Here is a 26,919-nt window from a genome sequence, read left to right on the forward strand (position 1 = left end):
TTGTTGTTGTTGTTGTCTTCAGTCCTGAGACTGGTTTGATGTAGCTCTCCATGCTACTCTATCTTGTGCAAGCTTCTTCACCTCCCAGTACCTACTGCAGCCTACATCCTTCTGAATCTGCTTAGTGTATTCATCTCTTGGTCTCCCTCTACGATTTTTACCCTCCACGCTGCCCTCCCAATACTAAATTGGTGATCCCTCAATGTCTCAGAACATGTCCTACCAACTGATCCCTTCTTCTAGTCAAGTTGTGCCACAAGCTCCTCTTCTTCCCAATTCTATTCAATACCTCCTCATTAGTTATGTGATCTACCCATCAAATCTTCAGCATTCTTCTATAGCACCACATTTCGAAAGCTTCTATTCTCTTCTTGTCTAGACTATTTATCGTCCACGTTTCACTTCCATACATGGCTACACTCCATACAAATACTTTCAGAAGTGACCTCCTGACATTTAAGTGGATACTCGAAGTTAACAAATTTTTCTTCTTCAGAAACACTTTCCTTTCCATTGCCAGTCTACATTTTATATCCTCTCTACTTCAACCATCATCAGTTATTTTGCTCCCCAAATAGCAAAACTCCTTTACTACTTTAAGTGTCTCATTTCCTAATCTAATTCCCTCAGCATCACCCGACTTAATTCGACTACATTCCATTATCCTCGTTTTGCTTTTGTTGATGTTCATCTTATACCCTCCTTTCAAGACACTGTCCATTCCGTTCAACTGCTCTTCCAAGTCCTTTGCTGTCTCTGACAGAATTACAATGTCATCGGCGAACCTCAACGTTTTTATTTCCTCTCCATGGATTGTAATACGTACTCTGAATTTTTCTTTTGTTTCCTTTAGTGCTTGCTCAATATACAGATTGAATAACATCGGGGAGAGGCTACAACCCTGTCTCACTCCCTTCCCAAGCACTGCTTCCCTTTCATGCCCCTCGACTCTTATAACTGCCATCTGGTTTCTGTACAAATTGTAAATAGCCTTTCGCTCCCTGTATTTTACCCCCGTCACCTTCAGAATTTGAAAGAGATTATTCCAATCAACATTGTCAAAAGCTTTCTCTAAGTCTACAAATGCTAGAAACGTAGGTTTGCCTTTCCTTAATCTTTCTTCTAAGATAAGTCATAGGGTCAGTATTGCCTCACGTCTTCCAACATTTCTACGGAATCCAAACTGATCTTCCCCGAGGTCGGCTTCTATCAGTTATCTTACAAGTGTATCATGAAATAAGTTATATTTTAAATTAGCATCGGGTTCCTTGTACACCTCATCCCAGTCTAACTGCTGAAGATTTTCTCTGAAATTTCTAATTGTTGAGTCATTAATTGAATGCACAACTTTGGAGGGTAGTTTTGAATTACTGAATGGAGCTATGTCATATATTGTAACTAGCTGAGCATCATGATCAGAAAGCCCATTCTCAACTGGACAAGAATTTATGGTTTTAAACCTGTCTTGATCTATAAAAGTGTTATCTATCAATGTGCTGCTGTCCTTTACTACCCGAGTAGGAAAATTAATGACAGATGTCAAATTGAAAGAACCGAGCAAGACTTCCAGGTCATTCTTCCTATTACACTCTTTCAGTGAATCAGCATTGAAGTCCCCCACAAATAATAATTTGCTTTCCCCTATCTGACAGATAGCACAACAAGGCGCCCAAGTTTTCCAGGAATAAATGAAAGTTTCCTGAAGGGGACCTATATACTGTTACAATTACAAAAGAGCCCTCCTTCAGTTTAAGTTGACAGGCACATGCTTCTATATGTTGCTCTAGACAAAACTTTTTTGTATCTAAGGTTTCTACACAGTGATAACTTTTGACATATGTGGCAACTCCTCCTCCCACCTTATTCTCTCTACTCATATGTGCAGCTAGTTTATAAACACTGATATTCACCTTTTCCATATCAGACACGATGTGATGCTCAGACAGGAATAGTATATCTATTACATTATCAGATTCAGTGTCATATAAACAAACCAGGAGCTCATCTACTTTATTCTTCAATCCCGGAATATTTTGGTGAAAAATGGTAACATTATTTTTTACTTTACTCTTGTGAGAATCTACTTTTTTCTTTAATCCACCAATCCACCCTACACACACAAGCCCACTGTCTCTCACAGTTTCTTAAACTACTATGTCAAACATTTCATAGAATTTTAAGTGTGGTACGAGAATTTCATGATTCGTCAATGACCTTAAATACAAAATATCAGAGACAGTGTTTATGTGTGTGTGTGTGTGTGTGTGTGTGTGTGTGTGTGTGTGTGTGTGTGAGTTATGCTTGCATAAATGTGTGTGGTTTATGCATAAGGAGAAGGCCTTATGGTCGAAAACTCACATATATAGCAGTCTTCTTCTTGTGTCTATGTGAGACTTAACATCTCCTCTGTACAGTGAGTAGCAATCTATCCTTTCCAAAATCTTCTTTTGTGGAAATATTGAACTGGAAGTCTTCTGACTTTGAATTTATTTACATTATGTGTTGCTTTTATTATTCCACATTTTCATTGTTAAAGTAAAATGCCCTTCTTGTTGCAGACTGCTTCAGTTTGATGACCCAGTTTCTTTTAAACATGCAGCCATTGGACGCTCAAGCAGAAGTATTCCTGATCGGAACAACATCCAGTTTATACCACAAGGAAGTATTTGGCATAAAATGAATAAGTGTCAGGTTGCCAGTTATTCAGTGGAGCAGGGTGCAGTGAAATTTGGAGATTCTCACCAGAGCCACATAAAAATGGATCTTGGTGTCCGGAGCATCTTGCAGAAGAACTTTGCTTTAGAATTTGATTTTAGGACATTCTACCCAAATGGGCTTCTGTTCTTCATTCCAGTAAGTATGTTGCACAAACATAATAAAGTATATCTAAAAACCAAGATGATGTGACTTACCAAACAAAAGCGCTGGCAGGTTGATTGATACACAAAATACACACAAAATTCAAGCTTTCGCAACCAACGGTTGCTTCGTCAGGAAAGAGGGAAGGAGAGGGAAAGACAAAAGGATGTGGGTTTTAAGGGAGAGGGTAAGGAGTCGTTCCAATCCCGGGAGCGGAAAGACTTACCTTAGGGGGAAAAAAGGACAGGTATACACTCGCGCGCGCACACACACACACACACACACACACACACACACACACACACACACACACACACACACACACACATATCCATCCGCACATACACAGCCACAAGCGTCTGCTTGTGACTGTGTATGTGCGGATGGATATGTGTGTGTGTGCGAGTGTATACCTGTCCTTTTTTCCCCCTAAGGTAAGTCTTTCCGCTCCTGGGATTGGAATGACTCCTTACCCTCTCCCTTAAAACCCACATCCTTTTGTCTTTCCCTCTCCTTCCCTCTTTCCTGACGAAGCAACCGTTGGTTGCGAAAGCTTGAATTTTGTATGTATGTTTGTGTATCTATCAACCTGCCAGCGCTTTCGTTTGGTAAGTCACATCATCTTTGTTTTTAGATATATTTTTCCCACGTGGAATGTTTCCCTTTATTATAAACATAATAAAGTGATAGAGAAGTACCTTTGTTTCAGAGAGTATGGTTGTTTGTTCTGAACGTGACATGAATGTGTGTATGATTCTTTATCTTGTACCTTGTTGAGAGAACAGCCAATTTGTATCAGGTTTTAAACTATTTACCATACAACTAGATTTTATATGAAGTGGCCCATTCATGTTGCTTTATGCTCAGTGCGCTAGCTGGTGTGACAGAGGGGTGAGACAGACCTGAATTGAATCTGCATAGTGGATTAATGACCATCGGTCTACTACACCAGGCAGCTTGAGTGTGGTGTTTAGGCAGTTGTCCGTGCTTATTTAGGTACATGCTTGGCTTTTCTCAAATTTACACCTCAAAAAATATGACAGATGAACATTTATAACACGATAACACATACAACGAAGTTTACGCAATTCGTGGCTTCCCTCTCTTAAGTGAAAAATTGTATCTTAACTGGCAAAAAGTGTCAAAAGTGCAACAAAACAATAAAGAATGCCATTATCTTCTTAGATGCAGATGTGCTAAATAAAGGAGTCCCTCAGGGATCCTTTCTTGGGCCAATCCTCTTTCTGCTGTATATAAACGATCAAGACCTGAACATTGAGTCACAAACAAACACTTTTTTTGCAGATGACACAAGCATCCTAACTACAGGAAATACCCCAAGTCAGCTTCAGAGAGCTGTTAATAAGGTTACAGAACAGCTAAACAGATGGTTTGAGGGGAATAAACTTATGATAAACACCAAAAAAACAATATTCCTAAATTTCTGTTCAAAAGCTGATGCATGCTGCACCAGTGTGACAATAAATTCCAACAAAATTTCATTTTCTCTGGAAACAAAGTTTTTAGGCTTTGGCTTCAAAATAACTTCAAATGGCACACACATATCAACAAAATTAATGGAACACTAAATAAAACATGTTACAGTCTGCATTTACTCTCTGTCAAACCAAGTTATAGCACTGTCCGAACTGCCTACTGTGTCCAGTTCCACACCATCCTACTGTACGGAAGTATATTCTGGGGTAATACAGCACCTAGTTCAGCCATCTTCTTAACTCAAAAAAGAACTATAAGAGCAATGCAACATGGTTGACAAACAGAATCTTGCAAACCCCTCTTTGAAAAGTCATCAATTCTTCCTCTTCCCTGTATGTATATACTGGAAATCTGTAAATATATTAGAAAGAATTTAAAAGATGTACATGAAAATTTTGATATCCATAAACAAGATACAAGACAAAAGGAAAAGTTTCATGTCCAGTCAATAAGGACATCAGCCTATAAAACCTCCACAGGAAACAGCACTATACAAATTTACAATAGTCTTCTGTATAAAGTAGAAGACATATCATCATTCTTACTTTTTTGTAAAACCCTAAGGGCATTCTTATTGGATCATTGCTTCTATTCAGTAGCAGAATTTCTAGATCATTTAAGATACAAATGACTTGAAACAAGACAGTGCAGCTTCTGCAAGAACCTTTGTCGATAAACCTAAAATTCACGTATCTGCTGTCTGCTGAAATAACTACTGTTTATAGGTGTGTGTGTGTGTGTGTGTGTGTGTGTGTGTGTGTGTGTGTGTGCGTGTGTGTGTTCTGTATCCTGGAAAGATTTATAGGATGAACAAAAAAATCAACTGACTACATTGTAATGTTAAGGGAGTAAATTAAAATAAAAGAAGAATAAATTAAAATAAGTTTGCCAGGTTGAGATAAACAGCAGACACCATAGAACAGGATTAACACTAGGAAAGATTTTATACGCAGTCAATTAAACAATATTTCATAATGCCAGGATAGCTATAAAAACTTGACTCTTGTGATTTATTTAATCCAGTCTTCTCTCATGATTAACCACTTAGGAAGTGAGTTAGAAGTTTAAGAAATCAATTGACTCTTCAATATTTTGTGAATATATGTTTCACAACATCTTCTAAAATTTGTTCGGATGAAATTAAAAAAAGGAAAGAAAAACAAAAAAGAAAGAAGAAGGGAAAAAAAGAAATTGCAATGACATAAAAAATCAACAGAGTTTATGAAATTGAAGCGGAGACTATTAGGATACCAAAGGATTTTGCTATTGCTTTTTACATTACAACATTCTGTTATACATAGCTAATTGAAGATTTATAAATCTATTTTTATGATGTAAATGTGCTTAACATCAATTTCGTTGTTCAGGATTACATTTTTTTCCGTTACAGGATTCAAGACGGAAACAGAGGCATTACATTGTAGGAACATTATTTAACAAGAAAATGAAAGTAGTAATTAAAAAAGGAAACGGCAAAACAAAATTGTAACTCATTCGGACCTGAATGATGGTTTGTGGCACCATGTATCCCTCCAAAGAGAGAAACAGAATCTTAGATTATTCATCGATACAATCAGAAATGGGACAATGAAATACCCAAAAAAGCTAAATATCCGAAATATAATGTACCTTGGAGCTCTGCCAGAAGCGGGACTTCAGTTTGCATCAGCTGATGAAGAGGTAAGAACTCCATAGTTCTCTTTTTCTGAAAATTTATACTTACATCTTGTGATCTCTCCCTGTCCAGAAATACAATTCCTCCTTGGGACTGGATTTTATCTGAAATTGGCTCATCAGGTTTTGTCTACAGACCAAACACACACACACACACACACACACACACACACACACACACACACACACACACACCTCTGCAAAACTTTGTAATGATCTTGAGTTTGTAATGCCCTAGTAGACCTGCTAACTGTGTGCTACTTAAATTCAAGTAGCTGGAACTTGATTTCACCAATGAAACTGGGTGACACAAAAAACTTGTTTAAATTGCTCTTATTTATCTAATAATAACAATATATGAGTTGCACTAATTATCTCAGTCACTTAAGCAAGTAAACACTGTACCAGAGAGACTTAAAGTCTCATTCACAATTTGCAGAAATAATGTTCTAACTGTTCCTGAGCCTGACAACACTTTCCGACACAACTTTGCTGCTCTGAACTAATACCACTGGTGTAAGCATTCCAAGCTCAGATAAACCCAGTGAGAGCTCAAAGCTCTATCTGTCCAACTACATGGAAATCTTTGAAATGACAGTATACTATCAATAAAAAGGTGAAGTTTGGAACTAACACAGTTAAGGAAACATAGCGTCTTCCAACACTGATATGTCTGGACTCTCCTGACTCCCAACAGAAGTCCTCAAACACATTGAAAAATGTTTGGATTCGATGAAGTCCCACACCGAAGTCTGTTAATAATCTGAAACAGTTCACAACTGTCTGGAGTCTCAACCTGAAGTCCCCTCATCCTCTCAACGTCAATTCCCAGCTAAACTTTGAAAACACCACCCCCAATACCATTCAGTTTGTCTGACCTTGGCTGACTGTATCTGTTCCTCTCCCGCCATATAAGTTGATTGTATTGCCATGCAATAAGATAGACAAAGTTACACAGCTGTGAACCAATTGGCTAATCTCAACAACTGCAACCAAACAGAAGTTATATTCTAAATCACACTTAAATGTTGATTTTGATGCCACCAAACACTGTGTATTTACTACACTTAATATGAGAGGATGAAACTAGGATAATAGAGTGTAGTCAAATTAAATCAAGTGATGGTGAGGAAATTAAATTAGGAAACGAGACACTTAAAGTAGTAGTTGAGTTTTGATACTTTGACAGCAAAATAACTGATGATGGCCAAAGTGGAGAGGATATAAAATGTAGACGGGCAACGGCAAGAAAAGCATTTCTGAAGAAGAGAAATTCGTTAACATCAAATTTAGACTTAAGTGTTAGTAAGTCTTTTCTCAAGGTATTTGTCTGGAATGTAGCCATGTACAGAAGTGAAACACGGATGGTAAACAGTTTAGACAAGAAGACAATAGAAGTTTTTGAAGTGTGGTGCTACAGAAGAATACTGAGGATTAGATAGGTAGATCGCGTAACAAATGAGGAGATACTGAATAGAATTGGGAGAGAAATTAAAAGAAGGGATTGGTTAATAGTACACATTATGAGTAATCAGGGTTCACCAGTTTAGTATTCGAGGAAAGTTTTGTTGGGGGGGGGGGGGGGGGGGGGGGGGGTTAAAAAATCATCATAGAGGGAGACCGAGAGAGATGAATACAGTAAGCAGATACAAAGATACAAAAAGATATAGTTGAATTAATTATTTGGCGATGAAGAGGTTTGCACGGGATATAGTAGGTTGGAGAGCTGCATCAGACCAGTCTTCAGATTGAAGATCACAACACAATCTCTCATAAAATATGTGTTTACGTGGATGATTCCATTAGCATGTATTAATTTTGTCATAGTATTCGGTATATAAATCTTTTCCGCTTTCACTGTGAGAAACCATTCATGTTTTGATTTGATGTGGTAGTTGATTGAAACTAAAGGGGAAATTCAGTTTGATACTGTTTGTGCTGGTATTTTGTAACCTTATGTGGGTGGCTGGTATTGATGAGAGCCAATAATATACACAAAGGATGTCTTGAGAGCAACACGAGGCAGGCCGAATCACTGGTGGCTGTCCCTTCTGTAGCACTTTGCATACATGCGTGCAGTAGCCTAGGTATCTAATACACAGTGTCATCTGGCTTTCCATTCTTGGGCTGAGAAAGCACGTGACCATTTGGAGCATTTGAGGAGACAATTGCCCCTTTGAGAACCATTTCAAAAACATGTGCATTGGAAGCGCTCCGCCACCCTGAAGTGTCTAACAATTACTTGTCGTCCTCCCACCCGTTGAGTTAGAAAGCATGTCACCAGCACTTGCCAAAGACCAGATGTAAGGGGCATTCAAATGAAACCTGGTCATTAGTGTAAAGAAAGTAATGGTAACAATTTTATTAACTCAAAGCTGTAGTTATACACAATACACATACTCAAAAATAGTCACCAAAACTATTGGCATATTTATCCCATTGCGACTCTAGCTAGGCAATTTCATCCTTGAAGAAGCTAGTAGGCTGCTGTCGGATCCAGGCCTGGACCCAGCCCACACTCCATCGTCCGTTACGAATTGATGTCTGTGAATAACTTGTTTTAGAGGTCCAAACACATGAAAGTCACATGGTGAAAGGTTGGTACTATATGATGGATGTTCCAGCATTTCCCATCGAAACTGCTGCAATGTTGTCTTCACCCCAGTCAGTTGGTGGGGAACCCACTGCTCACAGATTTTTCGAAAGAGGTCGAGATAGAGGTACTCCTGGTACCCTCTGCCACACACCGTCGGGTGGCTTGCCAAGTATGGATGTAGATGTAGATGTAGAAGTTCAAGTGTTGATGCATTATGGTGTGGGCGGTGCCCACGCTAATACCCAGTAACTGATGGATCTCGTCTACAGTGATTCTGCAGTTGTCCAAGACTAAAGCATTCATTTCCGCAATCATTTACGGTGTGATAACAGAATGAGGCTGTCCAGAATGAGCATCATCTTCCTGTGACTCTTGCCCCTCAAGGAATTGTTTGTGCCATTCCACAACACTGAAACGACTCATACTGTACTCACCATACACAGCCTTCATCCGTCGATACATTTCACGGCCACCAACTCCCTCCGCCGCCAAAAATCAAATCACTCCTCGTTGTTCCTGCTTACTCGCTTGCACATTTGGTAGTGGACGATAACGAGTGTGACCACCTTCTCTTCGACATGAAACCATACTGTAGGTATACAATATCAAATGGTGCACATGCGTCAGTGTCTACCAATAGACGGCGTCACCATACTGGCGTTTATATGGTGCCACCTTACATGTAAGGCAAAGGTATACGCACTGACCAGGTTTCTTTTGAAAGAACCTCGTACAATAGCCCTTTGTAGTATGTTTAAGGCAAACATGTCATTGTTGGTGTGGTCTTTAGAACCTGTGACATGAGTACTACAATTCATTCAGCTCAAATCACTGCTATAGCAAGCAGTAGTTATACCATTCTTTTCACCAAAGCAAATGAGACGCAAGTTGCAAACACAATAAAACACATGGTGTTGCATCATATTCCATAAAGAAGAGCAGTGATAATCAGCTAAAATTGCTGTCAAGTTCTCTCTATCAGTGTTGCAACTTGTAATGTCATCTGGCATAGTGTTTGCATCTGAACAAGTCTGTCAGTCCATTTTGCTGGCAATTGTATAACTGCATTTGGGTGTGCCCATCTGTCTGTATACTTAGAGCATGCAGGTAGTTCTGAGATCCTGCAATGATGGATGTGTGTATCAGCCTAGCAAACTCTACAATGAGTGGAATGTATTGTGTATCTTGTCATTTGTTACAATAAATGCGATTTATATGTCAAATATCTTGATTTCTCTTATCATTTTAGTGGAAATTAGGGGAGGGCAGAGGGTACTGTACTATACACTGAGAGCTTAAATGTACAAATGCAGAAGTCAGAGGTCTGCAGTCGAACAAGTTATGTACAGTCACTAATGGTTGTATTGGCTGCTGCAGTAGGAGAAGATATTTTTCCCAATCAAAAGCAAGCAAAGAAAACCCAGTCACTAAATGAAAAATCTAAGGTGAATTAGGAAACTACAGGCCATTATTATTCATTCTTACTTTTGCAGAAAACTGTAAGTACTACCTCACCATAACATGGTTCAAGCGAAAAATAGTCAGCACATTTGGCAAAAACAGAGTTCGTTGGTCATATTCTTAGCACCGTTGGCAGACAAGAGAAGACTTGACTCTTTTTTTTGAAAGAATCCTTGTGAAGCATTCGGCTGAGTGAACCATTTTAAATGAATAGAGAAACTGTATCAGTATGGTATCCGAGGGAAATGCTATGTCAGACAGGGTCAGTGCACAGATACCAGATTTACTAATGGTAGAAATATAATCAGTGATAGATCTGAGCCGGTAATTATTAAATATGGTATACAAGACAGTTATCTAGTTGGACCAACAGCTAAACATTCTTTAATGATTTTCCACAGTGTGTTAATCAGTCACTTTTATTTAATCCTGATAACATTGCTATTATCAGCACAGGTAAGACAAAGGAGCAGCTTGAAAGAGAACCAGTCCTCTCTATTGAACATTCAGATACATATCTACTTCAAAACAGTGTTTTTACAAGTCATTCAAAACAACACAGTTGTCTGCGTATTTATTTTAATATACAAAGGGTGTGTAAATAAAACAATTTTTTCCTGAGTAGCGGTGCATGTGCAGACCGGTCTCCCCACCTGGACTATGTGGTCAGGGGTGTTGGCTAAGTGAGCCAAGCATCGACATTCCCCAGCGAAATTCTGGAGTGAAAACATCGCGAGTGCAGGGAGTGTCCGTTTCGAAACGTCGTTGAGAAATCAGTGTGTCCAAAATGCAGCACCTCTTGGAGCAGCAGTGTTTGATCAAATTTTGTTTAGAACTGAACAAGACTGGTACGGAAATGTTTGAAATGATTCAAGAGAGCAGAGTATGCCATGTCACATGCCATGGTTTTCATGTGGCACAAGAGGTACAAAGATGGCTGTGGAAACTTGGAGGACGATGAACACACTGGATGATGAACACACTGGAAGACCTTCAACGAGCAGAACTGACAAAAATGTGGCCAAAGTGCACCAAGTTTTAAAGGTGACCGACAATTCAGCATCAGAATGATTGCAGATGAAGTGGGTATGAATCACCAAACTGTGTTTCACCTAGTGGCAGAAGATCTAATGATGAGAAAAGTGTGTACGAAACTTGTCTCTAAAGTGATCTTGGATGAATAGGAGGAGTGGCACCTGGTTGTTTCACAGGAAATGCTTGAACGTTTACAAACCGTACCTGATTTTTTGTACAAAGTGGTCACTGGTGATGAGACCTGGGTCTTTGAATACGATCCAGAGTTGAAGAGACAAAGCTTCAAGTGGCACACCTCCGCATCACCAAAGCTGAGATTTTGCCTTTTGGACAGACTGTTAGTGGTCAGTATTATACTGGAGAGCTCTGCCATTTGAGGGATCGAGTCCACCCAGAGAAGAAAGACGACTGGATGCTCCACCGTGACAATGTGACCATTCACACCTGCTTCGCCATCACTGAATTTTCGACCCGGTTCAACAATGCAATACTGCCGGAGCCACGCTGTAGCCCCAATCTCGCCCCCCTCGCCCCCAGTGGCTTCTTTTTGTCCCTCGGATGAAGAGATACCTGAAAGGGAAGCAGTTTGACAGCATTGCAGCGGCCAAAAAGGCTTTGACAGAGGTTTAGAAAAGCATTCTGGTTAAGGAGTTCCAGGGAGCTTACCAGCAGTGGAAATCTCATTGGCAGAGGTGTGTGAATTCTCAAGGCACCTATTTTGAAGAATTTTAGTCCAATGTATGAAAGCATTCAATAAATTTTGTGTTTTGAGATCAGTCTTGAAACTTTATTTACACATCCTGTATATTTAATGCATTTCACACTGAGTGGTTTGGAATACTACATAAGTTGTTTTGGTGCCATGTTAAAACATTGTTTTGTAGTAGATATGTATTTTAATTTTCAGTAATCAGGACTGCTTTGCTTTCAATTTGCTCCTATGTCATACTTGTGCTGATAATTCCAATGTTATACTTATTCATTAAAAGTGACTGATTAACATTTTGCAGGAAATCATTCAAGAATGTATAGTTACTAACCCAAGTACAGCCCAAGTACCATATTTAACAGATGTCAGCACAGAGCTGTAACTAATTATATTTCTATAACAACAAAAATAATCAATTGTTGATAATATAATGTAAATGGACAGATAAAAAAATTTACTCACCAAGTGGCGCAGTGGAACACACACACACACACACACACACACACACACACACACACACACACACACACACACAAATGGATTTCACTTTCACAAGCTTTTGGAGCCAGTGGCCCCTTCTTCTGGTGGAAAAGTTGAAGGGGAAGGAAGAGGGCCGGCCGTTGTGGCCAAGTGGTTCTAGGCGCTTCAGTCTGGAACCGCGCCACCACTACGGCCGCAGGTTCGAATCCTGCCTCGGGCATGGATGTGTGTGATGTCCTTAGGTTAGTTAGGTTTAAGTAGTTCTAAGTTCTAGGGGACTGATGACCTCAGATGTTAAGTCCCATAGTGCTCAGAGCCATTTGAATCATTCTTTTTTGAAGGAAGAGAGGTGAAGGAAAATGACTGGAGAGGTTTAGGGAAGGGAATAAAGATGTCACCCAGAACCCCGGGTCAGGGGAGACTTAATGGGCAAGATGAGAAGGGAAGACTGATTGTTGGAGACTGCACTGGATGATTGGGTTTGTGGATCTTAGGAAGAAGGTGAAAGGTGATGGAGGGGGTAAGAAGTTCTATGGTTTGAGGTGTAAGTCCTTGCGAAGGGCCTGAGATTTTTAGGAGGGGCTGCAGGTCAGTTTGAACCACTGGAATGGGATCTTGCTGACAAGTGCTGTATGTAGAGGTGTGAGACAGCCGGCATAGACCTTAATTAACATGCTCCTGTCACTCAAGTACCACAGTGGCAGATCCTTTGTCTGCTGCTGGGGGGGGGGGGGGGGGGGGGGGGGGGGGGGGTAATGATGGAGTCAGCAGCTTTTAGGGAACGTAGTGCCTGGAATTCTTTAGAGGACAGGATAGGGTCGTGTTTTAGAGACATGAAGAAAGGTTGTGAAGCAATGCTGGATGTGAGGAATTCTTGGAAAGCTGATAAGGGATGATTCTGAGGTATTGGGATGGATCAAGTTAGGATCATGGTCGGAACTGTTCAAGGCAGGGTACAATGTCACTTTTATTGTTGGGAAGGTTTTCGGTTTGGGTTGCAAAGTGATATTTCCAGTTGACATTACTCATAAAGAAAAGTAGCTCTTTCACCAAAGCAGCATGGTTAAATGCAGGTTTAAGGTTGAAAGTGAGACCCTTGGATAATAAAGATAATTCAGGCAAGGAGAGTGCATTGGATGAGAGGTTAAGAATACTGTACTGTTGTAACTGGTGCTCGTGATTATGAGTTATTATAGGTCTGTGGGGCAGTGGTGAAGGCTTTGGGATGTTAAGGAGGTTGGCCAAGCTTTTTAGGAGAGGAGTGGTGGTTGATGGCATGGCTGTTTGGGGAGCTGCAGAGGGACAGGAAGGGAAACACCACTGTTGAGGTAGTTTAGGAGAAGGTGGGATAGCTGTTTTAGGTGAAGTCTGGCATGTTGTTGCAGTCTGAAGTTGGCTTCGCAGATTATACAATCCAGGGAAACCTAAGGCCTCTCACCAGGACTTACACCTCAGTCCATAGAACTTCTTATTTCACCCAAACCACACACCTTCTTCCTAAGATCTGCAGACCGAGCGAGGTGGCGCAGTGGATAGCACACTGGACTCGCATTCGGGAGGACGATGGTTCGATCCCGCGTCCGCCCATCCTGATTTAGGTTTTCCGTGATTTCCCTAAATCGCTCCAGGCAAATGCTGGGATGGTTCCTCTGAAAGGGCACGGCCGACTTCCTTCCCTAATCCGATGAGACCGATGACCTCGCTGTTGGGTCTCTTCCCCCAAACAACCAACCAACCTAAGATCTGCAAACCCAGTCATCCTGGTTGTCCTTTAGTTGCTGGTTTCAAAGCACCCACTAAATGTATATATGCCTTAGTTGGTCAACACCTGCAACCCATAGTACAAAGACTACCCTCCTATTATTAGTATTTACATTTTTTGGCCTTCATTGGACCACTCTAGCCAACTTTATACAAAGAATTTTGTCAGTTTCCTGTCAGCCCAGTACTTCTTCATTCTCTCGGATCTCATCCTTCTTTCTTCATCGGAAATCACCCTTCCTATTGTCTGTTTGTTGAATCTCGTTTGCATTCTGGTTTGTTTGTCTGTGAGTTTCCTGATTTAGTCAGTTTTGTTTCTTGGGTCTTCCAATGTAATCTGTAGCTCATCCATATCTTCCTTGATTTCTGTAATCCACTTAATGTTGCACTTACTGTTCCACATTTTTTCTGTTATTGTCCTGATAATCCTGTTCTCTCTTGTTCTGATTAGATGTCTGAAAAATGAAATACATTTCTTCTGATTGTACTCATTACCGGTTCTATTTCCTTGTAGACTGTTTCATTTGTAGCTACTCTCCAGTGTCCATCTTTCTGGTACGATTTGTTGATGCACATTCTGATGATGATTCTTCTCTCTATTTTGAGTATTTTGTCTATTTGCGCAGTGTTAGTTGTTTTGAAGATGGTTTCACTTGCATATGTTATTTCTAGTTGAGTGACTGTTTTGTAGTGTTCTAATTTTGTTGCTATCGACAGGCTCTTTTCGTTGTAGGTTTTCTTGGTGATATATTGTGCTCAAGTCAATTTGTTTATTCTGTTATGCCATGTTGGCTTTTCATTGAAGTTATATGTTATGATTTCTCCCAGATATTTAAATTTATCTACAATTGTCATTTCTTGGTTTCCGGTGGCAACTGTGTTTGAGGGTGGGTCATTTAACATGATGACTGTTTTTTCAAAGGATATTCCAAGACCAATTTTCTGTCTATTTCTTGTATATTTAGATAACCTGTTGTTTGGTTTCCTGGATACTGTTGGACAAGAGAGCAAGGTCATCAGCAAGTCCTAGACAATTTAAACTTATGTTTTCTTTGGGTCCTCCAATTTGGATCTTCTTTGGGTTAATCTTGTACCATTCCCTCATTATGTATTCTAAAGCGCAGTCAAATAGCAGGGGTGCCAAGCAATCTCCTTGTCTTCAACCTTTTTTTTATGATGAATGGCCCAGAGAGTTCCCCCATGAACTTGACTTTTGATACTGTGTTGGTTAAGGTGAGTTCTATCAATTTGATTAATTTTGTATGGAGCCCAAAATTTCTTAAGATTTTTAACATTGAAGGTGTATGGATACAGTCATATGTTTTTTTTAAAGTCCACGGGGGTTTTTACTAGAGGTTTATTTCGTTTCTTGTAATATGCTAGGCTAATTTTAAAGTGATGATTGTTCTGCACAGCTTCTCCAAAGTCTGAAGCCTCCTTGGTATTCACCTAATTCTTCCTTCTAGTTGCTTCCCTCCTATATTAAAGATACCAACCATTTCCTAGATTGTCTGAAATGCATGCCCTTCCCACTCCCACCACACACCTTGCTTGTCACCATTGATGCCATCTCCCTCTATAGCAACACGTACATGATCTGTCTGCTACTGAACATTTTCTCAGTCAACACCCACCTAATTCCAAGCCTATGATATCCTTCTTGATCATCTTAATCAACTTTACACCTACCATCAATTACTTCACCTTCGAGAGCAGACATACAAACAGATCAGGGGTATGGCCATGGGAACCAGGATGGCTTCTTCCTATGCCAACCTTTCTATAGGTCGCTTGGAGGGGGCTTTCTTGGGATCCTTAAGTCTTTAGCCCTGATTTGGTTTAGATACATTGATGACACCTTTGCTGTATGGACTTTTGATGAGGTTGACCTGTTAAAATTCCTGGAATCTCTAAATACTTTCTCCCAATTAAATTTCACATGGTCCTAATCCAAATCCCATGCCACTTTCCTTGACGTTGATCTCGTTCTCACCAAAGGTCAGCTACAAACTTCTGTCCACATCAAACCCACTAACATACAACAGTACTTACATTTTTATAGTTTCCATCCTTTTCATGTCAAACATTCCATCTCATCCTGCTTTGGAATTCCAGGCAAACATATTTGTTCAGATGCAGACTCTTTAAAGCATTCGTCACCACAGTCACTCCAGCTTTCAATGGACATAATTATCCCAACAGCCTAGTTAAAAAGCAGATTTCCTGGACCATCACCTTCAAGCCTGGTATTGCTGTTCCCTTCAAAAAACAATTTCGGAGCACATCACTTGTCACCCAGTATTATCCTGGTCTTGAATGAATCAATCAGTTACTTCAACAAGACCATAACTTCCTATAATCATGAGCTGAAATGAGATCCATTCTGTCTGAGATTTTTCCCACCACACCTAGAATAGTTTTCCGTCGCCCTCCCAATCTTTGCAATATCCTTGTCATACCCTATGCTCCTTCTGTACCCAGTCATGACCTCATGACCAGATCTGGATTCTTCCCTTCTTCCCACAGACACCAGTTTCTCATAACTCTGCAGGTGACAACTAACACAACATCATGTTGTTCTCGCCACCCACCTGTCCTTAATTTACATGAATTCTTTCCGTCTCAGCATATATTCTCAGTAACTACTCCTTTCTTCACTCCGTTTCAGTTTTCTACATCTTTCATTTTCTTACTTATCTATTTTACACCGTCTCCCCTCCCACCTGTTACATAAAATGCACTTAGCTTTTCACTATTATTAACTCGTGCACAACATTTTAGTAGTAATCTCTGTCTTGCATATTACCCTGTGTTCCACCTTTAAGCTCTCAGGTTTTCAACTCTCATCTGGTGCAGTGCTCAACAATCAGTGTTTCCTTCTCATCCCATCTGCTAAGTCTCCCCTGACCCGTGTTCTAGGTGACTTCTAATCTTTACCCCTTTGCCTAATCCTATGCAGTCTTTTCCTTCACCCCGCTTCCTTCCCCTTCAACTCTTCCACCACAAGAAGGAGCCACTAGCTCTGAAAGTTTGTGAAAGGTAAATCCTTTTGTGTGTATGTGTTCTCCTTCCATTACTTGGTTAGTAGTTTTTTTATTTGATTATATTTCTACCATTAGTAAATCTGGGATCGGTGCACTGTTGCCTTTTTGACATAGAATTTCCTTCGAATCCCATGCTGAAACAGTTTCTCTACACATTTGAAATGGTTCACTCAGCTGAATGCTTCAGAAGTGCACTATCAAAAATCAAGTCTTCTCATGTTTGCCAAGGGAGCTAAAAAGATGACCAACACTGTTGTTGCCATATGTGTTGACTGTTTTTCAATTGGACCCTGTTATGATGAACGTTGTATTTACAGTTTTCTGCAAAAGTAGGAATGAATAATATTTCCCTTTAGTTTCCTAATTCACCTCAGATTCCTAGCTTAAAGACTGTGTGACATTCACCTGCTTTATTTCTTCATTGATAGTCCTCAGTGTTGACGTACTGTGCACTTCTATACTGGCTGAAAAATGGGGGGTGGGGTGGGGGGAGTGTTGAAGTTCAACACTGACTACTGGAAATGATGTAGCCAAAAGTTGCACAGTTGCATTTCACAGTTCTTTACTTTCACTGTTCACAACCCCCCCCATATTACACTGTTATATGACCAGTTCACTATTGGTAAACTTTGATAAACCTCATTAATAGGTTGCAGGCAAACATCAGCATACTGCTACAATAGTTTATGCTGTTGAACACCTATGAGCAATAAAAACCTAACCACACAGTTCACAGTTCATGCAGAATAATAAGCTATGTGTGACACTATTTCTCAAATAAATTTAACAGACACTGTCATTGTTTTAACCCACGACCTCTTTGTGTTAAACTGATTCCACTGTTAAGTTGATGCATTGTTGTTACTTGAAACAGTACATAATTTCCCACTGGGAAACGGCTGTGGGCTGACTGTCACGGGATCAAGAATTGGGCCTTTATATATCCTCTTAATAATAGGCACTGAAACTATACATTGTTCGATGTTTAAGTTACAGAAATTACAATTAAAACATTCCTTTAACTGAATACATCAAAAAATTCATTCTTTTTAACACTTTCATCGACCACAAAAGTTAGGCCAAATTATTTGTTTAAATAATGACATTAACACATCCAAAAACAAAGATGACATGACCCACCACACGAAAGCGCTGGCAGGTCGATAGAAACACAAACACACACGCACAAAATTCCAGCTTTCGCAACCCCGTTAAAACCTGTGGGAAGCGGCTAAAAATGATCAATGATGTGTGAAAAAACGGAAATGGAAATAAAGCGAAAGTTATTAGAACTAGCCGAAATGGTTGTTTAATAGGTGAAAGGAACTGTTTGTGAACTGTAAACGGTGGATTTTATAGCGGCGGTAGTGTTGAAAGCGGAAAAAAAATTTTTTTGGTAATGGCAGCCATGTGTGGTTCGGATGTAAGGAAGGGACTTCTTGGCATACTATGGGTGCAGCTGTCGAAGTGGAGTTATAGCTGGTGTTTGGTAGATTTGGTATTGTCAGAGGTACTGATGTTGCCATCTTTGAGGTGAACGTTTGGTTGAGTAGGACCAGGTGAAGCAAATGGGGGAGAAGGTATTGAGGTTCTGAAGGAATGTGGACATGAATAGATTGGTATTGGATGGTGCCATGCGGCTGCCCGTAACCATATCCCAGATTTCTTTATAGGTAATGCCTTCAAAGGAGAAGTAATTGTGAATGAGGATATAGTTGGCCATGGTGGCTAGGAAGGAGGTTGTTGGTTTGGAATCTGTCAGGCTTTGGGAAAGATAGTGTTCAATAGTGATAAGGCCATGGGCATTAATGATGTTAGTGTAAAGGCAGGTGCCATCAATAATGACGAGCAGGAATTATGTGGTAAAGGAACAGGAATTGTGGAGAGTCAGTGGAGGGAATGGCAGGTGTCTTTTATACAGGAGGGTAGGTTGTGGGTAATAAGCTGAAGATGTTGGGTCTACAAGAACAGAGATTTTCTCAGTGGGGCCACAGAAACTGGGCACAATGGGGTGTCTTATGTTGTTGGGTTTATGATCTGTAGGAAACATGTACAAGTGTGGGTTGTGGTAGGGGTAAATAAAATGTCTTCTGACTAGGGCCTCCCGACAGGTAGACCATTCGCCGGGTGCAAGTCTTTCGATTTGACACCACTTCGGCAATTTGCGCGTCGATGGGGATGAAATGATGATGATGAGGACAACACAACACCCAGTCTCTGAGCTGAGAAAATCTCTTACCCAGCTGGGAACTGAACCCGGGCCCGTAAGATTGACATTCTGTCACACTAACCACTCAGCTACAGGGCGCAGACGTGGTAGAGGTGAGGAGAGAGATGGACTCTGGGAAGAATTTCTGGGATATGCCTAAGGATTTGGGGAGAGACTGGAGATATTGCTGGGTTTCTGGAATGGGGTCACTGTGGCAGGGTTTGTAGGTGGAGGAATGTGACATCTGGAGGAGTCCTTCTGCTGGGTAATCCTTGCGGTTCAAAACAAAAGTGATGGAGGCTATGTCAGTCTTTTTTGTGCCTATCTGTGACCGGCAACTCCACTGTATGGTGAGCTGCAACTATCCTTTACATAATGTTGTTAGCTGTCCTTCAGTTAATTTCTTTAATCTTATTTTACTTTTAGTCAGTAACAGTTCTTTCTTTGCCAACGAATACTAGAAATATTCCATTTCATTTTCTTATTCCAGGTTAAGAGGTATGAGACATTCAAAGGGTGTATACGCCATCTGACAATTAATGGGCAAACAGAAGATCTTGTTGGACCAAAAGCAACCCATCACAAAGTTGGACAGTGCTTTCCTCGTGTGGAAGCAGGGTCTTACTTTTCTGGAGATGCCTATGCTATTTACAGTAAGTGCAGTATTTGTAGAGTAGATGAAAAGCTGTTACCAGCTTATAATATTTTATAATTTTGCAGGTGATAATTAACTTGGAAAATATATGATTTGAGGGTCTTTATTCTGTGGCATAGTTTTTTTCCTTAAAAAACGGAGAGAGACAAAACATGTTTTGGTATGACCATGCATTTTGTTACACTGCTTTCAAAAGTTTTCTGAGCTGGTTTATAAACATGCTTATTGCAGTTCATAAAAGGTTTAAAAGCGTTCACAGGTAATGTGTACTGAACTCTCTCCAATAAGAAACTAGTGTAAAACTGACCATACAATCGTAAAAACAAATTATGTTGTGTGTTATACATTTATTAAGGAATACAAAATTAATCAACAATTCAACAAATTCAAATATTTATAAGACTGATATGGAATTGATGCTTTTTAGTTAAGAGAGCTGTCCATTATAGAAATCGCTTGAAACCTTAGTTTCGGCATGTGAATCGGTTGCTATCACATGTTTACACATTTGCATCTCCAATATTTTTTTGTCCTTTTACTTTGTCATTACATTTGAATAAGTGAGGGAAATAGACATGTCTAATGACCATCTGAATGAACCACAGAAAGGTGCTCAAGGTAAAACAGCTTGTGTTCTTTGGCAAATGTTACACTCATGGAAAGCTTATGCAGAACTGTTTGCGTGAGAGTTTAAGATTGGTTTGGTAAAACCTCCAGCAAAGTCTGCAGTGCAAAACTTACTGGCAAAATGACACAAGATGACATGTTCATTCACCAGGCTCAATTCTCAGTCAGTCATATTGTAAATATTTTTGCAACTAATTTTATTTTGCCTATCGTGTGCAGCTTGTGGGACAACTTTTTCTGTGCTAATGCAATGTTTAATTTTAATGAGATTTTTATGTTAAGTTATGATACAGTGAAGGTGAAGTTTATTTCCATTCTTCATAATGCATGCCAAATTATTATTTCTGGAATTTAGCATGAATTGATATGTCATTCATCTAACATTCTAGCTCATTTCAAAATGTTCCATGGTGTTCAGATCAAGACCTTGAGTGGACAAGTCAAGCAAATCTTAGTTTTCTCAGACTTATTTTGCTAACATAAATATTATCACACAGAGGAAAAAAGATATAGTTCTATACTGTAGTTTAAAATCTTTAATAAATGACTGTGGTTCAAAGTGAGAACAAGTGCAAAAATGTTCATGCAGTAGTTCAGTGGGAGAGTTAAATTACAGTTACAAATGCTCTGAAGTGGGGTTTTGAAACAGCATAATAAAAGACAGAAGGGTCGTGTGAGAAATTGAGAGAGATCATATCAAGACAAAAACTGAGACAGTGTAGGAAAAAGCAAGAAAACTGAAACAAGTTGAAAATAGTAACTCATAAAGCATCAAAATTATGCAATAAGAGATTGAAAACTAATCATGCTCAAAGAAAAACCGAGTGAAAACAATCACAGATTGCATGAAGGGTGAGTCTCAGTCCACACATGTTAAGTCTCTCCTTCATAATCAGTGTTTCTATGCAGTGTGATAAATCAGTGAGACATTACAAAAATAGTAAATAAGAAATAATGAAATATGATGTATAAGCAAAAGATAATATCAAATCCACACCTACATGGCTATTCTGTAAATCACACTTAAGGCAAATCACACTCAAGTGCCTGAGAGAGAGTTCACCAAATCACCTTCACAATAGTTCTCTGTTATTCCACTCTCAAACAGCACATGGAAAAAACGAACACCTATATCTTTCTGTGTGAGCTCCGATTTCCCTAATTTTGTGCTATGTAATATTTTGTGTAATGTAATATCTTGTATAGACACCTTTAATTAACCTGACACGTTCCACATCATTATGAAGTGTCATATTCATGATCTATGGAACAAGTACTAATCTAATCTAATCTTTATTATGATGATCATTTCACCCTTTGTCGGTCACCGTCAACAAAGTACTTTCACATTCAGAAGAGAATAAAATGTGCTGCCCTTTGAACTTTCTCAATGTTAATCCTATCTGGTAGGGATCCCGTACTGTGCAGCAGTACTCCAAAAGAGGATGAACAAACATAGTGTAGACTGTCTCTTTAGTAGCTATGTCGCATCTTCTAAGCGTTCACCTTCTCCAGAACATTTTCTGTGTGTTCTTTCCAATTTAAGTTGGTTCTAATTCTAATTCTTAGGTATTACTCTTAGCACTCATATGGATGACCTCACACTTTTTATTAATTAGTGTTGATTGACAATTTTCTCACCATACACATATCTTACATAAATCGTTTTGCAATTGATTTTGAGCTTTTGATCACTTTACTAGATCATCGGCAAACAATCTAAGATGGCTGCTCATATTGTCTCCAAATGATTAATATAGATAAAGAAAAACAGAGCACCTATAACGTTATCTTGGGGAACAGCAGAAATTGCTTCTGTTGTACTCAATGAGTTTCCATCAGTTACTGTGGACTGTGATATCTATGACAGGAAAACATGAATCCAGTGACATATGCCCACAAGGGTTCAGCATTCCTGAGCTGGGGCCTGGTAGTTGTCGCGAGTCCTCTGTCACTGTAAGCTCTGGGCATGCTTCAGTGGCCACTGTGCAGCATGGCAGTGGAACATTGTGTGGCACACGGAATGGGGATCTCGGCTTGACTGCCCAGGTATCCAGAGTGGTAAAAAAACTCTATGAAAAACCCCTCATACTGCTGCATTCTGATGTGCTGCATACTGATGTGATGCATGGCTGTTGATTTGGAACAATCATTAGTGGACAACCTCTAGCGAATCTGTCACACCTCTGTTGTACAAGGCTTAACTAGGTATGCGGGGCCCTGTCTAGGTGAACTTCTATTTCCCTAACTGTTTGTTTGACTGGGATGGATCCTTCGAAATTTTATTTGCCTCCTTCTAGTGGAAAGGGTGGGCCAGTGGTAGTTACTAACACCCAATGAAACAAGAGGGCTCGTGTAGCCAGTTCTCCACACTTGGGGACCACACAGACTCTTTCAGTATTGAATAACGGAACACGTGCTGGTGGCCAGAACGTGTTTTTTATAATTAAATCAAAAGTGGGGAGCTTTGAGACAGTTTCATCTTTGTACATACAAAAAGATTTAGAGGGAATCACTGGAAGTTTAAAATCTGTCATGTGCTTGTGAAACAGGACCCTGTTGCTAGAAACATCTAATTCCTAGCATGTGAAGAACATCTAGAAAGCTCAATGTCTCAGGGAGTATGCACAACACCTTGAACTACATAAAAAGTGTTGTGATGACAGGGATCTAGTGGACATTCCCCTAGAAGAACTGAAAGCTGAGTGATCCCAGGAAGGCATCATTGATGTGCAGAACACAATGAGATGGGTGGATGGTGATCTCATGAAATCAGACTCATTTATACTGAATTTCAGTAGCACGAAACTTCCAGAGCACGTTAAGGCTGGTTTCCTTCACCTCAGCAGGTGACCATATTTTCCTAACCGAATGCACTGTTTTACCTGCTGATGTCTCTCATGACCCTTTGGTGCAGCTGATGGACCTTGATGTCAGACTAGGGCAATCATCTCTCCCCAAGACTGAGCCCCCACCCATTAGGGCTCCCTTCCCCAGCAGAAAGACAGGATGAATGTGCAACCCCCATGTTAGATGGCTCCCATATTACAGTGGAACATCTATGAGTTCAAGACACATGTGGAGGAACTGAAACTCTGTGTTTGTCAGTAGTGTGCATCACTCCTCTGCTCTCCCTCAGGCTGCTGATCTGCAAGCAGTTGCTGTTGATAGTCATGTGTCATGTGTGTTGGAGGATCATTGTTTGTTACTTCCACAAGATGCAATAGACTCTGAGGCTTTCATAGATATTATGGAACAACTCCTGCAGCCATTTCTCCTGCTGGGAGACTTCTATGCTCATCGTTTCTTGTTGGGCTTGACCTCTACTGGCCCTCTTGGAGAATGTCATGATGTCTACGAGCTGTGCATCCCACTCACACTCATTTCTGTACTGCTGCTGGGTCATTCTCAGCCATCAACTTCTCTTTCTGGTCTCCAGCCCTTGCAGACCCCATTCAATGTGAGGTCATTGATGATCTTCATTCTAGTGACCACTTCCCACTCGGCATTCGCCATTTGGATGGAGCATTCCCTGAAAAAAAGCTACCAAAATGGATGGTCAGTAGGGCTTACTGGACGCTGTTCATTCAGGTGGCTATATTTGAACACCATGACAGTGTACAGGAAACGGTGGACCACATCACCCAAGTGATCCTTTACACCACTGACCTACTGATCCCAAAGTCTTCAGGACATCCTAGGAGGCAACTTGTACCTTGGTGGACCGATGAGTTCCATTCAGCAATCAGGACAGACATGAGGCTCTTCAACGCTTTAAATGCCACCCGACAGCAGACAACCTCACCACCTTTCGAGCTGCGAGAGCAAAAGCTTGGTGCATGATTAACGAGAACAAGAAAAGATGGTGCCAAGCGTTCCTGGATTCTATCCACCGTTCCACTTGTTCTACAACAGTATTGGAAGCCTTCCGGAGGATTTACAGTAAACGCAGTCATTTACCACTAGCAGCAGTGCCTGAAAGAGGTGTCTCTCCAAACAATGCCCATAGACATCGCTAAGGTGGCGGAAGAGCATTTTGCAGCAAGTACAGCCAATATCAGCCAAGATTTTGCTGCTACTGTGCGACTACAAGTTGGACTTCAGATCCCACAATTCCGAGTCTTACAACTACCCTCTCTCCATATGGCAGGCACAGTTGCACTGTCTGAGACTTGTGATACTGCTCCAGGTCACGATCAAATCTGGTACTGTATGCTTCAACATTTACCAGCAGCATCAAATGAAATCGTCCGTGAAGGTTTCAATCTTATATCGTAGACAGGCAACTCGTGGAGAGGCAATTCTGATACCTCTCCTCAGACCAGGAAAGGGCCGCACGTGTCCCAATAGTTACCGGAGTGTCACCTTAACAACTATGTGGGAAAGACCCTGGAGCACATTGTTAGTAGTCGCCTAGTCTTCTTGTTAGAGACCAGGCAACTCCTTAGCTGCTCTCTCGGAAATTTCCGTCCACTGTTGACAACATGACCCTATTAGAGGCAGCCATTCAGCAAGCTTCTGTATGTAATGTCACTCTCTTGGTACATTCTTTGATATCCGTAAGGCATACAACACTATTGGAGAGACAATATACTTGTGTAACTCATTCTCATCATATTTTTAATTTACCTGACTTGTATGCAAAGTACGCCATTCTATATTTCAAAGACCCAGTGAAGGTCTGGGTCTCACTTTTTTCTGCCAATTTTCATGGTTGCCTGAAAGCCAGGACCTTGAAGGCATTGAATATCATAAAGTCCCTTAGCCACAGGTCTTGGGAAACAGACAGAACACATCTGCTCCAGGTTTATAGGGGTTTCATGCATTTGTGGCTAGACTATGGATGTACTGTGTATGAATCAGCGAGGCCTTCCTATTTGAAGATCATTGATGCTGTCCATCATGAGGGGGTTAGGTTGGCCACAGGTGCTTACTGTTTCTCGTCCACCTCTAGGACACCTTTTCTTCAGTTGTCCATGAACAACAATGCCATTTGGGATCCATGTGCAGCTTGTGCTGGAGTCACTTGGTGTGGAGCATGTACAACTCCAAATTCAGGGTTTAAACCGTCTGCTGCCCTGGTTACTGCAGAGGGCCAGAGTAATTTTAGATTTGATGCAGTACAGGAGATATCACACTCCTGCGTATGTTTTTAATACTTTCTTTTCTGCCATTATATCTGATCATCAAAGCTCTATAGCTGTCTCTACGGGTGGGCTGTAACAGGGGGGCCTTGTGGTTGCTCTGTTGTCTTCCTTGATCATGTCCTCAAGGTCCCACTGCATCAGGACTTTACTGCAGGCACTGGAGCAGATGAGGTGTACTTAAAATGGTAAATTCCTTGTTTGTTCCAATTCTTTGAGTGCCCTTCCCTTTCTGCAATGCTTGTACCCAGCAGGTAAGGTAGTCTAGAATATCCAGGATGCCCTCCTTCAACTACAGTGGGTGGGGAAGGAATTGTCTTCCTGCTGGGTACCAGAACACATGGATGTTGCAGGGAACAAAAGGGCAGATATGGCAGCCAAGGAGGTGTGTAGCGATCCCCAGTTATTTCAGCGTGCTATCCCACTGCATGCTATCGCCTCGCTGTTGCAGTACAGAGTTACGTGTCAAGGGGAAGCCAAGGGCTGGAAGTGATTAATAATAAGCTGCATCTAGTAAAGCCCATTACGCGGCCACGGCATACCTCCTTCCAGCCACGAAGACGTCTTTGCATAGGCTAGAGTCCTCTGATGCACGGCTTCTTGCTGTGGCACAACAGTTGTTCAATGTGTGCTGCTTGTGGCTTCAGATCACTGAGCGCCATATTCTACTAGACTGTGTTTTATTTTCGGACAAGAGGACAGCGGCAGATTTGCCGGCAGATCTGACGTCTGTTTTAACTGATGTTCAATTGAGTGTGGGGCAGCTTTTAGGGTTTTGTGTTGTGTCCAACTTGATTCCAAAAATTTTAGGGAGATGTTTTTAATGTGTTAACAGGGTGACTGGCCTTTCTTTTTTTTTTTTTTTTAAGTGGTCAGCCAGGTACATTTCTCTGTATTTCTCTTTTAGCTCTTCTATGGTTTTATATTTGTTTTAATACCAGGTGTAGCACCTTCCACCCTTACTCTGTTGTCTTTGAGACAAAGTTTTATTGTGAAAACTATTATAAGCGTCTCGCATTGAGTCCGTGCTAAATTTCGAGCCTCTATAAAAGATTGCTAACCTTCGCAGGTTTACAATCATTTAAATTTAGAATGCTTTTTTCATTGTTTCTGCAACAGTGTTCTGACCTGTTTTGCATATCATCGGAGATCAGCAGTGTTGTTTGTT

At 40.6% G+C, this 26,919-nt stretch overlaps 2 protein-coding genes across 2 annotated transcripts in view; both read left to right on the top strand.

The window, feature by feature from the left end:
- The window catches only part of LOC124615580 (laminin subunit alpha-1-like), a 1,154,169-nt gene extending 1,148,287 nt beyond the window's left edge, over positions 1–5,882 (top strand). The window contains exons 42-43 of the mRNA XM_047143565.1: positions 2,559–2,853; positions 5,747–5,882. Coding sequence (XP_046999521.1) covers positions 2,559–2,853; positions 5,747–5,845 — 394 coding nt within the window. The 3' untranslated portion in view covers positions 5,846–5,882. The remainder of the gene's footprint in view (positions 1–2,558; positions 2,854–5,746) is intronic.
- The window catches only part of LOC124615304 (laminin subunit alpha-1-like), a 48,862-nt gene continuing 27,748 nt past the window's right edge, over positions 5,806–26,919 (top strand). Inside the window, exons 1-2 of the mRNA XM_047143092.1 lie at positions 5,806–6,036; positions 19,816–19,978. Of these exons, the coding sequence (XP_046999048.1) occupies positions 5,944–6,036; positions 19,816–19,978 (256 nt within the window). The 5' untranslated portion in view covers positions 5,806–5,943. The remainder of the gene's footprint in view (positions 6,037–19,815; positions 19,979–26,919) is intronic.

The sequence above is a fragment of the Schistocerca americana genome, chromosome 5, assembly GCF_021461395.2.
Source record: "Schistocerca americana isolate TAMUIC-IGC-003095 chromosome 5, iqSchAmer2.1, whole genome shotgun sequence".
NCBI classification, from domain to species: Eukaryota; Metazoa; Arthropoda; class Insecta; order Orthoptera; family Acrididae; genus Schistocerca; species Schistocerca americana.